At 39.6% G+C, this 17,382-nt stretch overlaps 1 protein-coding gene across 15 annotated transcripts in view; it reads left to right on the forward strand.

Moving 5' to 3' along the window:
* The window catches only part of LOC126297419 (single-stranded DNA-binding protein 3), a 325,367-nt gene that overhangs the window by 268,535 nt on the left and 39,450 nt on the right, over nucleotides 1-17,382 (forward strand). For all 15 annotated transcript variants that reach the window (XM_049988215.1, XM_049988217.1, XM_049988220.1 and 12 more), the window contains one exon: nucleotides 9,972-10,049. In XM_049988215.1, coding sequence (XP_049844172.1) covers nucleotides 9,972-10,049 — 78 coding nt within the window. The remainder of the gene's footprint in view (nucleotides 1-9,971; nucleotides 10,050-17,382) is intronic.

The raw sequence follows: 17,382 nt of genomic DNA on the forward strand, positions 1-17,382 counted from the left end.
ATTATGAGTCACCCACAAAACAGCAGTGCAATGTGTATGAGTAAAAAAAAACAAGAGAATCATAGAAAATGGGTGTGCAAAAGATGCAAGAAAAATGCTGCCAAATGCTTGCTTCAATTGTAAAGACATTGGTCGTAAAAAGTTACTATGAAAATAAAAAGAAACTGATAATTATTTTTGTGTTCACAATCATTTGAAGTGGGAATCTTTTGGAGTTAAAAGTTCAGAGGAGGGTTACTGCTTATTCTAAAACAATAAATAAGATCACAGAGCAAATGTATTCATGGGATATGTTGGCCAGGAAAGTAATCACAATCTTTGATCTTTCTGCATACTCAGCTGCCTTGATGACAGCGGATTTCTGGGTATTCCATGAAGTTCAATCTGAAAGTAGGCAGTTATGATGCTACTCAGGAAACACAAAGAAGTATTCAGTAATTTTGGATGCAGTTCCATAAAAGGATCAGAGTGATTCTTTTCAAGCATGAAATGATTCAAATGTAGATTACTTTTGATAAAGAAGAAAATTCTTAAACTAATTCATGTATTGTAATGATGAAAGTCTTTAAAAATGGCTGAATATCCTGTATAGAGTGTACCAAGTTGTGTATTCTCTATTGGTACATAGATAAATATACTTAGCAAGCAGTTACTTTCTCATCTACAGTTAGTGTAAATTCACATTCATGCCAAAGATATTATTTTCTCAAAAATGAGTCAATTTCTGGAGTAAACACTGGCAGTATATGATAACTGTAAACAAAAAAATCATTGCTGTACTGTTTCCATGCGGTGGTAAGCATAGTAGAAACCTTACGGGCTGACTATTAACTTTTCTGTTAGAGATCTGTTAGAAACATACATTCCCTTTGTTTTTGGCAATAGGATTCCAGTAACCACTTATGCATTCTTGGTCACTTAGTGAGGGCTCAGCATGTATGTGTCTGATACTCAACCATTTGAGAAAATATTTGACTAGTTTCTCAAGGCCTCCTTCCATAAAAAATTCTGATGATATCTTCAGTTGAAAGACATTACACTAGTAGTGAGCATAAAAACAGTGTACTCCCTGGGCAGACCTATTTCTGGGTTATGAGAATTGGTAGTTCCAAATTCAGCCATTAGTAGAGGTGAATGAGGTGAGGGAGAGAAGCCTGTTGATAGTAGTTGTTACTTAAAGAAGTGTGATTATATAAAATTCATGTGTTTCCATTGTTGTTGTGGTTTTCAGTCCTTATCCTGGTTTGATGCAGCTCTCGCAGCTACTCTATCCTGTGCAAGCTTCTTCATCTCCCAGTACCTACTGCAGCCTATATCCTTCTGAATCTGCTTAGTGTATTCATCTCTTGGTCTCCCTCTAAGATTTTTACCCTCCACACTGCCCTCTAATACTAAATTGGTGATCCCTTGATGCCTCAGAACATGTCCTACCAACCGATCCCTTCTTCTAGTCAAGTTGTGCCACCAACTCCTCTTCTCCTCAATTCTATTCAATACCTTCTCATTAGTTATGTGATCTACCCATCTAATCTTCAGCATTCTTCTGTAGCACCACATTTCGAAAGCTTCTATTCTCTTCTTGTCCAAACTATTTATCATCCATGTTTCACTTCCATATGTGGCTACACTCCATACAAATACTTTCAGAAACGGCTTCCTGACATTTAAATCTATACTTGATGTTGACAAATTTCTCTTCAGAAACGGTTTCCTTGCCATTGCCAGTCTACGTTTGTGTGTTATTAGTGCAGTGGTGGAGCGCAAAATGTGCACATCAAAAGCAGTGGCACTGCAATCCTTACATAACAGACCACCATATGTTTGGAAGTATGATGGCTGTTAGTGACATGAGAGTGGGAGAAGACATCTGGCATATAGAGGTCATTCACTGAAGGAACTGTGATGAAGAGCCCTTGACAGATTGGATGCATACCAAGCCTCAGATGAAGAGAGGCAGGTGTTGAAATGTTAATCCTTTTAGTTTTAGCAGAACTAGAAAATAATTTGTAATGAAAATATATGTCATTTGGCATTATTTAGCAAAGAATAGATCAGGGCTCTAAATTTGCTGGTGGTGGGGATTTGTTGCTATTAAAAAATACCTCAAGTATAATTACAGTCCACCCTTTGTGAAGCCATTGGAAGGGAGAGATGATTGGCTACTGAGTGTCACAGGGATTAGAAATTCATGCTATCTAAGGACATAAAGATCGACAGCTGAAATTATGGTTGTACAATGACAGCCACTGAATGTTGATAAGTATCTAGATGAACAGATTGTTACTTCCTACAATTCCAGGTCAGCACTGGAATAACAGAGATACCTCTACAGTGGATGGAGCAATCATCTAGTGGCAAATGACATTGCAAACTTGATACCAGAGCTCACAACTAGTGTTAGCGTGCTGCATAAAAAGCTCACTGTGGCATTCTGGGAAATGAAACAGCAGACAATCCAGCTACTGCAGTTACTTACAAAAGAGGGAACATAGAAGAGTACCAACCACAGAGGTCTTTAACATCCTTGAACTGGTATTCCAAGAAAAGTGGTACGCAAAATGGCAAGAGCGATTAAAATAAAAATACAGATATTACACTATAATTAAACTGGTGCTGATGGCTAAGTTCTGGTGTCAGAAATGACGATGCTCCAAAAGATTCAAGAACACTAGAACATACTTTCAGGCAACAACTGCTGCTATAGGAAACATCTACATCATACTGGCATAGTGTCATCCCTGTTGTGCGAATGCAACAAAGAAGGGTTTGCCAACCTTATATTTGTTTATGTGTTGGCTGTCTGAACAGGTACAATCTGCCCAACATATGCCATCCTTGGACAACTTTTGTCATCGTTCTGCTATGCCTAAAATACTTCAGACTATATCACATGTCATATTCATTTGTAATTGAAGTTGGTCATCTTTTGATGTAACAGAAGTGGGTTGATAGCTATCAAACATCTGTGAAATTGATACCTTTGGTAAAGGCAGTGCCTGTGTATGAGGTGGTGGTTTGTGTGTACATTTAAAGATATATTAAGGCTCATGTAGCACACCACCGCTCAGTTACGTAGAATATCTTAAACAGCAGAAGATTCAGTGCCCCCTAAGGTAACTCAATATACTGAGATGAATCTCATAAGATGTGTTTGCAGTACTCTAAAGAAATGTGTTTGTGCTGGATTTCACTTCCATTGAGGCTTGTATAGATGGTAAATGATTGCATCACATGTTCCATTACTGATTCTTGGGCTTATCATTCTTGGTATTATTCTGCTTGTGGTGTATAACGCGTTTGACAAGTATGTAATGCAGGGTGGTGAGTGTTCTGCTATTCATTGTAAAAATATTGCTTGTGTTGAGGGGTGCAAGTATACTTACTTTTAGTATAATTGACAAAGTGTATGCCATATGCTGCTAAGTTGGAAGCACCAGTGTTTTGAATGCCATTAAAACACATGAACAGTATGTATGGCCACACATTTTGCAGTAATTACTATTCCTGCAGTAAGTAAAATAAAACTTTTATGGCCTGACATTGGGAGATTGTGATTCTTATATAAAAGATGTGCCAACTTTTTTTACATTGCACTGACCTCTTTCTAAATCAGCACTAGATATTTTAGCAGGTAATCTTCCTCTGCATTTCTTTGGTGAAGGCATAGCCTACTACGTTTCTCTTTCAGATATTCATAGAGCAAATGCTAATGTCTTTCTCATGTCAGTTGGTAACGAGAAATGTCCATGTCCAAAGGTCCATGTACTTTGTTCATTATTTTTATAATGAGCAGACTCATTATCAGTAGTGTGATTATGTAAGGGTACAAAATATCCATCTCTGGCTACCAGAACATCTCCAGTGAATTCAGAACATTTTCTGCCTCTAAATTTCTTTAAATGTGGTGACAGCCAGTAGTCAGATGGTACCAAATTAGTGAGTTGTATGTAACAATTGTTCTTGGGATTTCATGATTTTATGGGTATGAGATACCCTTTCATTGTTCCGAAGAAAAATATTTCAGACATGTTGTATGCTATCTTGTGTTCATTTGTTGTTGTAATTGAATGTCCTTTGTGCAAATAAAGTATAGTCACATTTTAATCACAACTGCCCAATTTTTATTTGTTCATAAAGTAGGAGTGCATAATCCAAAACCTTCCAAGAAATATTTATGTTTATGCAAATCATGTGAAACAAAGAATTTTATTATGGCTTTGTATTTCAGTCAATCTACTTCAAATGAAATCACACAGAGTTAAAAATCAATAGAAACAAAAATGTTTCGCATGTAGAGCTGAAGTTAAGTTTTCATGAAAGATGTAGCGATGTAATGAAAAAGAGGTAATCATATTGACATAGTCTTTGTACTGAACTGAGAATGTTTCACTTTGGCCCCACTAATAGTATTCTGTAGAGAATTCTAGTTTGACCTACCATGCATGTGGTACATACAGTCTCTTGCCTATGACTCTTGGCACATTAACACTCCCCTGTTCTGCCCTTCATACGTTGCTCACTAGGCAAATGGGTTGTACAGCATTTATACTCGTGTGCATTTTCAACTTCTCAAGGCGTAATGTACTTCATTAAATTTTGAGCATGTAGCCACACAAATAAAATTTCCTCCACTGGTATTTTGGCCGTGTGTTGTCTGGCCATCCTCAGAGTGAGTTCCAAGGCTGACAAGGTGCCAAGCGCAGCCTTACAAGCTCCATCGCGGAGTACTGCGCATGTAGGTCACAGACGCTGGTTGATGGCAAAGAGAGATGCTTACACACACGCTGCCTGTGGTGAAGGCATACAGACATCAGATTTGCTTCTAGATGTATGTTTGGCAGCAATGACACCATGATAACTTCTCTGCAGTTTAATTACCCCAGTTAATTACCCCAAGATACGGATTCCATGCTTTGTCCAAATTAAAACCATTATCTCTAATTATTAAAATATTAGCTAATCTAATCTCTGAAGCTTCCTTGAAGACAGAATCTCAAAAGGATGAGGTAAATGTTAAAATTTTCACATTACTGTAGTTCATGGAATGCCTTGTATCAATTCGACCACAGCTGACTTGTCTGGATGTGATAAGCGTGTGTAGTGTGGCCACACTAGACTGATGCATTATGTTGATTTCTTGAGCATCTGAATTCTATCCATGCTAGTATCAAATTTGCTATGGAAATAGAAAAAGACAGCTGTCTTCCCTTTTTGGATGTTGTTGTTCACCGTAAAGTTGATGGCACTTCAGGACATGCCGTATATCATAAAGCAACACATACAACCCTATATTTACATGCCTGTAGCTGCCATCAGCCTTGGCAGACCATAGGTGTCCTTAAGACCTTAGTGCATAGGGCACACTATATATCCAGTAAAGATAATTTACAAGCAGGGCTCACATTCAAGAGTATTTTTAAATGGATTTTCTCCGCAAGAAATTCGTAAAGCATTCAATATAAAATCTTAAGTGCAGGTATATGATTGGGAAGAAGATAGTAATTCCTTCAAATCGAGTGCGTTTTTGCCCTATGTGGGTGCTCTTTCCTCGAAGATAGGCCGTATTCTCGAGAAACACTGTGAACACTGTGTTAAGGTGGTCTTCCAGCCTCCTACAAAGGTAGCAGGTTTATTCAGCTCTGTAAAGGACAATTTATTGCTTCGTAAGGCGGGTGTGTATCAGATTCCTTGAAAAAATTGTGAGAACTTATCTGTAGGTCAAACAACATGCACTGTTCATTAGAGATGTGTGGAGCATCGAAGATACACACACACTTATCACAGCCAGACAAGTCAGCTGTGGCTGAACATTGTATTGATACAAGGCAGTCCATGAATTACAGGGATAGACTGTAACATTCACCTCTTCCTTTTGGGATTCTTTCTTCAAGGAAGCTATAGAGATTAGATTAGCTAATAATTTAATAAATAGAGATAATGGTTTTAATTTGGACAAAGCATGGAATCTGGATCGTGGGATAATTAAACTGCAGGGAAGTCGTCATGGTGTCACTGCCACTGAACATACGTTGATAAGAAAATTGAATGTTTGTGTGCCTTCACCACTGGCTGCACATGTGTAAGCGTATCTCTTTGCCGGCGACAAGCGCCTGTGACACGTAAGCGCAGTACCACCACGGTGGAGCATATAAGGCTGCGCTTGGCACCTTGTCATCAGTCTTGTAATGCACTCTGAGAGTGGTCGGAAGATATGTGGCCAAAATATCAGTGGAAGAAATTTTATTTGCATGGCTGCATGCCTGAAATTTAATGGACTATATATACTCCTGTTCCCCCCCCCCCCCCCCCCCCCCCCCCTCCCTTTCCTGAACATTTTCTACAATTAGACAGACATTTACTGCTTGAGTTCTTCTCACGTTATGTTTATGCCATGACATTTATGCTACCTTGTGGCTGAGTTCTATCAAATTGATACAGATGTGTCCTACTTAATAGCACACACTCAGTAACTGATTGAGGTAGTGTGCAGTTAGCATTTATTTTTATTTCAATCCAAAAATGCAAGATACACCTCTTGACTACCAGTGTTACACAATAACAAACAAATTGTACCGCAACTTAATGCTTGATAAACAGTAATATTTAGTCTGTCCATGTACAAATGCTTGAAAGAGAAGAAATTCCACAGAAGGAATCACAATGACTGGAGTAACTGAACTTGTTGACAGTCAGAATAATAAATCCCAAGTTGATTAAGCACTGGCACTTACTGATGAAAAATCAAAATCCATTCCTTTGTATAATGATGGCAACTACTTAGCACAGTTGAGTCTAAGTTTCATACAAGAATACCAGTTTCGGAGCACTTGTCACACATAAGGCTATGTTGGGGGAGACGAAGTTTCCTGGCAGACAGTTGGCTGCTTGTAGTGGCTACAGTGAGTGCCTTCCAGATTGGACAGCTGCTGAAACTGTCAGGAGTAGATCCTGGTGATCGTTGTGCATTGGAACTGTTTGCACTGGCTTAGTGAACTGAACTGGTTGAGAGTGGCCTTCCTAAATACACACACACATTGTAGTGATATTTGCTTGATTCTTGAATAGCACATCATTTGCAAAAATGAAGTAATACTGTAGATTGTGGTGCTGTTGTCAGGAATGTGTGTGCCACTGGTCTTGTGGCTGGTGCCTCTTCTGGTGAATTGTGAAGCTAGTGCTGCAAATTTCTGTGGTGCCACCTGGAGTTGTACTTCAAAAAAGAATCACATGTTTAGGAATTAATCCACCTTGTTGTATTTAATACATTGTGCCTGCTGAACTGTTGATATCTGGATCTGCTGAGGGAGTGTCCCCTGCAGAGCAGGAGCACAACCAGCTTGTTGTTCCATATGTGTATGGGGGTAGCCACGGTCAGAGGCAGAGGCATTGGATACTGCAGACACAGTAGTTTTTCAGTTGTTACTACTTTTGTGGTGTTTCTGTAATTTATAAAAACGACTTTAATAGTACTAATATGTTGTGTATGTGTTGAAGTGTTAAAGAACATTACTGCGTGAGTGCATCTGTGTAGTTTTCCACATCTGTAAATAAATGATCAAATTATTTGTGTATGTCAATCTGTAATTTTTTTTGTTGGCATATTAGGAGACTATCAGTGTTGAATTCTGGTTGATTAATTATGAATTTACAGTACATGTCATGAAGAAGAAACATAATATAACAGTATGCTTTTATGCAGTATGTGAAGTACATTCATAAAATCGGAATATACCGTATTCGTGAAATAGGAGAAGTGGTTGTGTAAAGTGGAATTGGCCATTAATTGTTCACCAAACAAGATTTGTTTCTGCGCACTCCACTCACCGTGTTTACCAGTTCTCACTTTTCTTGTAATCTGAGCAAGGAGTATGATGAGATTGTTTTATGTAATGTTTAGTAACAGATTTTGTAAATTTCTTTGCAGGAAGCTGGGCACTGTCATTGAGGTTGGCGTAGGTAGTAAGAATGGATTAGGTAAATCTTACATAAATCTTAATCACGACTAGTTTTATGACATGGAATGTCTTTATCACAGTAGTGCGTTACACATCATTCAAATTTGTGTACAATAACATTCTGACTATTTACATATATGCATTTGGCTGCTTCTTAGCCATAGTTTGAGGATTGCATTCTTGCAGTTTTGTGTGTGTGTGTGTGTGTGTGTGTGTGTGTGTGTGTGTGTGTGTGTGTGTGTAGCAACTTCACTGTGATATGTTAACAAAATCATAACCAAAGTAAAGGTAATCTATTCAAAGAGCATAGCTCTGCACATCTATGAAGTAAAGAGCTGCTGCTGGGTAACATAAAGTACCATGTTACCTTTGGTCGTTCCATTCAGTTGACTCCTGCCTTTTGGAGGAAGATTCTCACAAGGTGTATGCAGTATGTGCCTGCTTTGTTTTAAAAGATTAATCCATCACCAAAATGTTGACTCTACGGGTGGACAATAGGTTCAAGTATCCTGTATCAATACTGCTTGACTCTCAAATTACACTCAGTCAGATAAAAGACTGGTACTGACCCAAGACATGACTTAGGCTGGGGAGCAGGGTAATGCAGCAAAGAACAGGCAGTTGGTACTGTACTTCACAATGGATGCCTAGAGACCATATTGATCACGTGGAGACTGTCTGGGTTGACACAAGATTGTGCACATTTCTGTTTCTTTCTGCTAGGCATTACCCATAAGCCGTAATTGGTAGTAATCAGCAACTGGTGTTGTTGAATGTGGGCACCCATTGAGATGTTGATCGTCAATGTTTTGTGTCACAAGATAATTTTTGAAGTTTTGAATGACATTGCCAATTTGGTTGGCAATTTCTTGTGCTGGAAACCTATTATTGCAGTAAGGTGACAGTGATAACATCATCTAAGCTTGGAGGCTTGTTGAACTGTGTACACTGGCCACAGTGACACAGTGCACTGTACTGATCTGCAATGAAAATAGATATTTACTTTTACTTTCATTCCATGGGTTACCATATTCAGTGATTTCCTGTGATTAAGAGTATTAAGAAAAAAGTTTGAGATAAGCTCTTACAGTGTAAGTCATGAGTGTGGCGCAAAAATTTTCTCTGCCTTTTGTGTAGACTGAGCAGTTTTATCATCATTTAAACATTCCATTTTCATTTATGCTCTTATGTCTGATATATGTACTCTCAGTTGCTGTAGCCGAGCGGTTATAGGCGCTTCAGTCTGGAACCGCGTCACCGCTATAGTCGCAGGTTCGGTGCCTGCCTCGGGCATGGATGTGTGTGATGTTCTTAGGTTAGTTAAGTTTAAGTAGTTCTAGGGGGCTGATGACCAGATGTTAAGTCCCATAGTGCTCAGAGCCATGTGAACCACCAGTTGCTGTGTACAAATTTATTAATCTGGTGTATAAACAGTTTCTGGTATGAGCAAATTAAAAAGTTAGTGAACTGAAAAACAAAAATACAAAAATCTTAGCTGATCTGTTTGGTAAAGGTAATGCTATAGTACTTTCCTCACCCAATGTAGATTTTCTCCCCCATAAAACTGTGCGACTTGAAATTGTGGTCTGAAAGATATATTTATCTTGAAAAATTTTAGACTCAAATATAGTGTGTAAATTTATTTTTGGAAACAATATATATTATTTAACCAAAATGAAACAGTTTTGCTGTTGTATCAGTGTCAGTTGGAATTATAAACTGAAGTAGCACTATTTGAAGAACATGTTCTTGTACTTTCCAAGCATATATAAGTAAGTTAGAAATAAAAGAATAATAGCACTGATTTCTGTGATGCTCGCAGCTATTTTAACATATTCTGACAATATGTTTTTATATTTTGTTTCTAGGATGTTGTTATATAAAAAAATTACACTTTTGTTAAAAATAATGGTTGATTTCAGGGATAAGCACTGAAGCAGATTGCTGTTTCGAAAACCGTTCAAAATTTATTGTGCTTGGAGACTGTGTTGCAAAGAGTTCCTTTATTTGTTACAGCCATTCATGGGCCCTCGCTACCCTGCAGGACCTCGTCCTGGTGTCCGGATGCCTCAGCTTGGAAATGAATTTAATGGGGTAAGTCATCTTATTAAAGTAGACAAAAATGTTTTCAAATCGAAGTAACACCAATAGTCAAAAACTTAGTACAAGGTAGACAAAAACATGGATTGTCATGATAACACACAAGTTTTTACACTGGTAGTTTATTCTGCAGTGATTGCTGACAAAAGTAGCGATGAACACACACTCTCTCTCTCTACCCCTCCCCCTTTCCCCACCTACACCCTGATTACCAGAGTTTGTGTTGTTCACAGATCACTGTGACTCCACTAGATGAAGGTGTACTGAGGTGCATCAATATGAAACATTCCACGTGGAAAAATATATCTAAAAACAAACATGATGTAACTTACCAAACAAAAGTGTTGGTATGTTGATAGACACACACACACACACACACACACACACACACACACACACACACACACACACACACACACACACACACACAAAATTCAAGCTTTCGCAACCCACGGTTGCTTCATCAGGAAAGAGGGGAAGGAGAGGGGAAAGACGAAAGGATGTGGGTTTTAAGGGAGAGGATAAGGAGTCATTCCAATCTTGGGAGTGGAAAGACTTACCTTGGGGGGAAAAAGGGACAGGTATACACTCGCGTGCACACACACGTATCCATCTGCACATAAGACACAAGCAGCATTCGTGAGAAACTATTTCATTCAATGGTCCCCGACATCAGTTGGCTTCTCTCAATGTGCAGAGTATGTTGCCTATCTTTAGTTCAAAGTATCCTTTGTACTTCCATTTGATTGCCTTTATTTAACCAATAAAGGGCTCCCATTTTTTTTAATTTCCAGTCCCAACAAGTGTATTCCTACTGTTATGAACTATGCATCATTCAGGGTATTGCAGCAGGTGCCCAGTACTCTTAGTAGTACTCCTTGTTGAACTCTTCTCATTTTAATGAGGCTGGCTTCACTAGCTGAAATCTATAATCCTAAACCCTCACACCATGTTCTGCAACTGATACCAATATAGACTGATGATTTGCTCTGATTGTTTCAAAGTAAGCCAAAATTGCCTTCTTGCAATGGTTATTAATTTGTGAATCACATTTTTGCCTTGTCTGCGTGCCACCTCTATACGATGTGCAAATTTACAACGTTTATCCAGGAATACTCCTAGATATGTCATTACTGCAACTGCAATCATTATGTTGTTTAATTTTTTAAAAAGTTTTGTACAAGGTTTCCTTTGAGCAGGAGGTACATAGCTTTGTGAGGTGCTTAAAGTTTCTTCTATAATTCTTTTGGAGCTGCCACTTAGAGTGAACAGCGTGTCATCTGAAAAATGATACCAGCCTGCTTACATTACCACTGTCACGTAACTCGTGTAGCATAGGCTCTAATGCTACATCCCAAAACTGATGTCACACAAGTAAATATCTAATTGGTCAAATAAGACTGGGATTACTTTGGCAGGCATTGCATATGGTCCTGGAGATCTTTTATTTCTCAGTCTTAAAACTGTTTGACTAATTTCTTTTTCTGCGAAGGAGTACGCAAGTTCATTACTTCTATGGTCTTGCCATAACATTTTTTGTAACTCCACTGTGTCTTGGATTTCACCTCCAGTGGTGGTGTAGTGTATGATAATATAATAACACAGTTATTCCACCCTACCTCCATAAATTGGTGGACTGTGATGTGTGTTGAATACCAGCAGGTTGAGTGCCATAATGGCTGCTTCTTGTTGCCTTCCGTAGTCATCAGTGAGGTGGATATGCCACAATACTGACTTCACATATGCATCTGTGGATTACACAAGAGGTTTAATTTGTGCTAGGTTACTAATATCATTTACTCTTCACAGATACTCATTGATCTCATCACTAAATTGAAAATATGTGGAAACCAGGCTTCAACTCTCCTTTCCAGTTAACATTTCCATACATATTAAGTGTTATGAAGAATACTGTGACATTTTTGTCATTGTTAGAGCCTTGGTAAATACTATTATTGCTGCCCTTGGGTGGCTATCTGGGCAGTTACTGGCACACTGGGGACCTTTCCTGCATTAGTATCTGATTATTGGAGACACAATACATATAACTTCAATTCTTCGGTGACTCTTTCAGCCTCATGTGATATGCTGGCACTTCTCATGGTGTTAAGCTGTCCTAGTTGTATTTTGATTATAGATGATGGTTGTATGTTAGACAGTCTGGCCATTCTCATCTTTAATTCCAGGACAAGATTAGATTACTTAAAACACACACAGAGGAATTAAAACATTCGTTCATAGCAAGCTGCATACACGAATGGAATGGATAAACCCTAATAACTGGTATAGTATGACGTACCCCCTGCCATGCACTTCTGCCACACACTACCTGGAGTACAAATCTAGATGCTGATTTGGTTATACGACCAGGCATAGTGGCAAAATGCTTTTACAATGTAAGTTCTGCTGGCAGAAACCACTTGCAATAACTTTTACAGTTTTCTCACTTCTGTTGGCAGACTGTTCACTTTCAGATGCATTCTGTCTGCAAAATCATATAGAAGAAAAGTAGTCCTTACCAGATGTCTTAATGCTATAGTAAGTGTCATCGGTTCTTCCAGCCTAATAAGTTGCCATGTTCTCTATGCTTTCATAAATCTGTCATAGATCTGTTTCACTTTGTGTTATGTTACCAACTGCTCTGTAGTAGGTGTTTGTTTTCAGTACAAACTGACTCTGAGTCTTCTGGTTTTGTTGCAGATTCATGTCCTGTGTTAGCAAATCTTCTTTTGTTTCTGTAGGTAGCACAATATATTTCTCATGCACATCCTACCTAAAACTGCCCAGTTTCTTATTTCCTACTTTCCTCTGGGTGCATGAAGCTCCTACTTCAGTCTGTTGCATGAAACTTACTGCTTGCTTTTTGTCAGAAAATCCTCAGTCTTATGATGTCCCTCCTCCTCCTCCTCCTCCTCCTCCTCCTCCATGGTGAATTATATTTCTTACATAGATGGCACTTGATGGTCCTCATTGCTTTCTAGTGTTAAGAGACATGTGTCAATAAGCCATTTTTAAAATCTACCATAACTTGAAGCACCACATTTCTTCCCATTGGCCATGTCCTGAATCACATGAGTAGTATAGCATCATCTATTGATAGGTCTAGGGCTACTAGAAGATCCCCCACCCCTCCACCCCACATTCCCCATGAATTGGTAATATAGGACTGAAACCAATCTGGCTGACCTGGTATGGCATGGAGGTAGTGGGCTGGTGCAAATGAGGTCATGGATGACATCTGTTTGGTGTCAATACTCTAGCGCAAAAGAAGAAGTGAAGAAGCAGCTCCGATTGAGGTGCCAGAGGCACCAATGACTCCACCAGCAGGGAAACACAGTTGAAGGAGATTGAAGGATCAAACACCTAATGTCTCTGGTGAGATACTGGAGGTAATGCACAGAGGTGGCTACTGTTGTGGCAGCCTCTTGGGTGGTGGAGATGTATGCCTGATACATCACAACCAAGGTTGATTCTTGTGCCTGTGGAACAACTCCCACTCAGTCAGCACCAGAAAAAACTTGATGGTCTTGTTGTGCCAAAATTGACCCCAGAATCCAACATGGGATCTGCCAGAAGGTGCACTCCCAGATGACAGTTCTCACCCAAAAGGTATTGTTTCCTCTTTGACCAGAGATGGGGTTGAGCACGATCTGACAGCCGTGCAGCAGTTGTGCCAACTGTGGCCTTGGATGGGCATTTTTCCATAAGAAATTGAGAGCCAATTTGGTTGTGGCTTTCCTCATAGCTTTGGACATCTGGGTCTTAAAAGTATGGACAAAATCTTCTGTCAGGCTTTTAGAGGTAGGATGAAATGAAAGAGTCTGGTGTGTCTGATGTGATCTTGTGTTCAGGATAGCCAAAAGGCACCCACTGTAAACCATGGTCCATTCTTTGTGACTAAGATGCGAGGGGTACCTTAGAGGGAAATTTTTTTTGTCTAGGGTGGTGGTGGTCATCTGCTGCAACTTGATGACATAGAAGAAATGGGATGAGGAAATCCACATGCAGATGGTCCCACAATTGTGTGCATTCCAGCCTATGGTAGCATGACAGGAGGTGCTGGTACGTGTGCCTGATAGGATAAACAGCTGTGCGCCATCTGTGTGATGTCAATGTCCATTTGTAATCAGTTAACATAGCTGCAAGTGAGATGTTTCTTGTGAGAGGTATCACAATAAGACCAATAGAGCAACTGCAGCACATGTTGCTCCAGAACCACAGGTGTCACTACCTGGCAAATGTCATCTCCTAGCATCAGCAGCAGGACACCTTGGTAAATCTGGAGCTGCTGGTGTCTTAAAGAAACAGTGGAGGCCAAGCACACAGAGACTTGCAATTGCCATTCTGCTCAGGCATGCTGGACAAATCGTGGAATAGGGGATCCTTCCAGGGCTACACTGAGATATACCTAGAACTTAACAGGAACTCCTTCAAAGACTGCTGAGCTTGGGAATCAATTTGAAAATACAGTTTCCTGTGTGTCCTATTCCAATTCTGGTCTCATATGGAGTAGAGAGCATCTCCATTAGAATGTTAGGAGGTAATGTGTGGGGTACTTGTTACTGGATAAGTAAAAGGCCAAATGATGAAGGCTGTAAGCTGTTTATTCAGACAGTCCTGTCTTTGGTTGGGGGGGGGGGGGGGGGGGAGAGGGAGGGAAAGGCAGAGCCTTGTGGTCAGTAACCAAATGAAACTTAATTCCATAAAGGAAAATGCAGAGTTTGTGCACTACAGAAATACTAGCTGTGTTTCATTCTGTATCGATGAATAATGTTTGTGTGCCTGATTTAAGATTTTGGAAACAAATGCTATAGGCTTTTTAGAACCAACCAGGAATGTTAAGGGATAGGATGAGCTCAGTACTATCAGGAGAGACATCTGTTGCCAAACCCAGTGGCAACTGAGGCTAATAAATTGTTAAAAAAGTTGGCAGATGGTAGTCAAGTTGTGAAAGTTGCCTGGTGATGAGACGTAGGCCTCTGGAAAGGCATGTCCTTGTGGTGCAATTGATCTTGCTGAGAAACAGTTAGAGGCCCATCACAAATTTGGGAACTGGAATATCTTTGATCACTTTGATGTATCCCTGTGTGGGCAGTAACCACCGCCCTCACTAGCCTAAGCATGCTGAAGAAATTGATGTTCAGAAAAACTATATAACACATTTTTCAGATCGAGCCATGAGAACTTGACAAAAATATCATAGATCTTCCTCAGTTGTAATACTGGTAACCAGGGTGCTGTGAAGATGGTTCATGCATTCGGGAATATCTGATATAAACTGTTATAAGAACTGTTGAAAAATAGCAGGTGCATTTGCAACTCCAGACTGAAACATATTGTATTGATAAAGATTAACAGGTGTATTTAATCTTTTATTCCTTGGCCAATGGAAGCTTGATCAATTTTGAAAAGAACTGGCAACCTGTTAATTTGAAAACTGCTGCGTCAAGGTATAATGTAGAAAACTACTTCTGCCTCACAGGCTTACATATGGCTCCAAAGGGAGAGTCCCATTGTCTAAAGGGGAAAAGTGGAACCACTTACTGTTGTTCTATATGAGTAATTCCAATTTCACTTCATTCTGCAGGGCCAAAGGAATCTGGTGAGCTTAAAAGGAGGAGGAGGAGGAGGAGGAGGAAGAAGAAATTTATAAAACAATGTGTGCCTGAAAAGTCAAGGCTGAACCTAGACCAGGCTAATATAACAGCATGTACTGTGAACATAAAATGACAGTTTCGTCGTATGGCACTGAAGCCTGAATAGTGTTAACAGTATGCTAAGTAGAAAAACCAAATGCCAAATAGGCATGCAGTTTGAAAATATGGGCCAGTAATGACAAGATAATGAAATGTTCTGGTCACTTGTTTCTGTTTCAGAGAAATCCTCACATGACCTAATAGAATTTTGTTATGTCTGTAGTCCCACAAATTATAATACTCTGTCCAAAGGCTGAGTGGCAGTATTAGAGTATGTGACTGATCTAGCATAGACGTAGACTTAGCCATATCAAATAAGAATGTAATAGATTTATTCCTGATTTCCATGTGCTACTGCGTGGTCACTTCTTGTTAAGTTGTTGATCTGGATCATAGTAACTTCTGTGTTGTCTCGTTGCCACTATAGGCTTGTACCATGGGAAGCAAGGAGAGGATGTTGTTTCGTGGCTGGTATCCTCTTTCTATAACACAAAACAGTTCTTTATTAACTTAAACAGGAAGCTGCTTAACTTAAGATAGTCAAAGTGTTGTGGTGCAAGCTCTTCCATAATAGTCCATGTTCGCTTCACTGCTGGTGAAGTACAAGCCCCACTGTGTACACTACTCTGGTCACTAGGTACTGACTGACTCTGAGCTAACTACAACTGTGACTCCCACTGGGCTGTGATTGATGACTTAACTCATTGACTCACTGGATGACTGACTGCTTGTGTGACAGACTGGGCCCTACTGTCAACAGTGGCGATCTAAATACTGGCAGCCAAGAAGGCATTGATGGCGCATTTCTTGAAAATGTGTCTTTGGCCTCTATTGATCATCTCACAACTACTTTGCCGGCCAGTGTGCTGGCTACAGCTTACGCCAGCACAGTAACATGGAGTGGGCACATGTCAGATTCTGACATAGTTCCACTATGTGTCTTTTACAGGAACTCTGTGGACGCGTTGTGTCATAATGGTCACATGCAGGACATGGTTGTATAGTGAAACTGTCGGAACCAGACAATAACCAAAAATGTCATGTCTGATGCCTATGAACCAAATGAGGTGGAGTAAAACAGGGCAGTTGTGCCACCACCAAGCAAAACGTGTATTATCATTTTAAAACTGGAAGGCAAATACTGTCGCAGTGTGTTGGTTCTCGCTGGGTACAGCATAGGCATTTCAAAGTCATTGGAAAAGATTTGCTGAGTAATAATACTGTGTAGGTTTTCAGAGCCAGTATTCATTTGACTTAAAACTTCTGGGCTGACTGTCCATGGTTGATATGTAAAACTTCCCCTATTATTTTGTCTTCGGCTGCCGGAGACATCCTTCGCCTCTGAGGATTCCGTCTGCAGCCAGAGGATAAATATTAGGGGAAAGTTTTATGTACTGACTGTGGCCTGCCAATCTGAAAATTTTAAGTGAAGAAATTTGCTGGGTAATTTGAAAATTTTCAAAATTTTGTAAATGCAACACTTCTCCTAACAATGGATCTGACTGACATAACGCTTGTGTGCGTACACTTCTGTCAGGGGCAAGACCAATTGAGACACCAATAATTAAACTTCCTGCATATGATCAACCACAAGGAAACACAAATTTGCACTTTCTACTCAACCTTTAAAT

The sequence above is a fragment of the Schistocerca gregaria genome, chromosome X (genome assembly GCF_023897955.1).
Source record: "Schistocerca gregaria isolate iqSchGreg1 chromosome X, iqSchGreg1.2, whole genome shotgun sequence".
NCBI classification, from domain to species: Eukaryota; Metazoa; Arthropoda; class Insecta; order Orthoptera; family Acrididae; genus Schistocerca; species Schistocerca gregaria.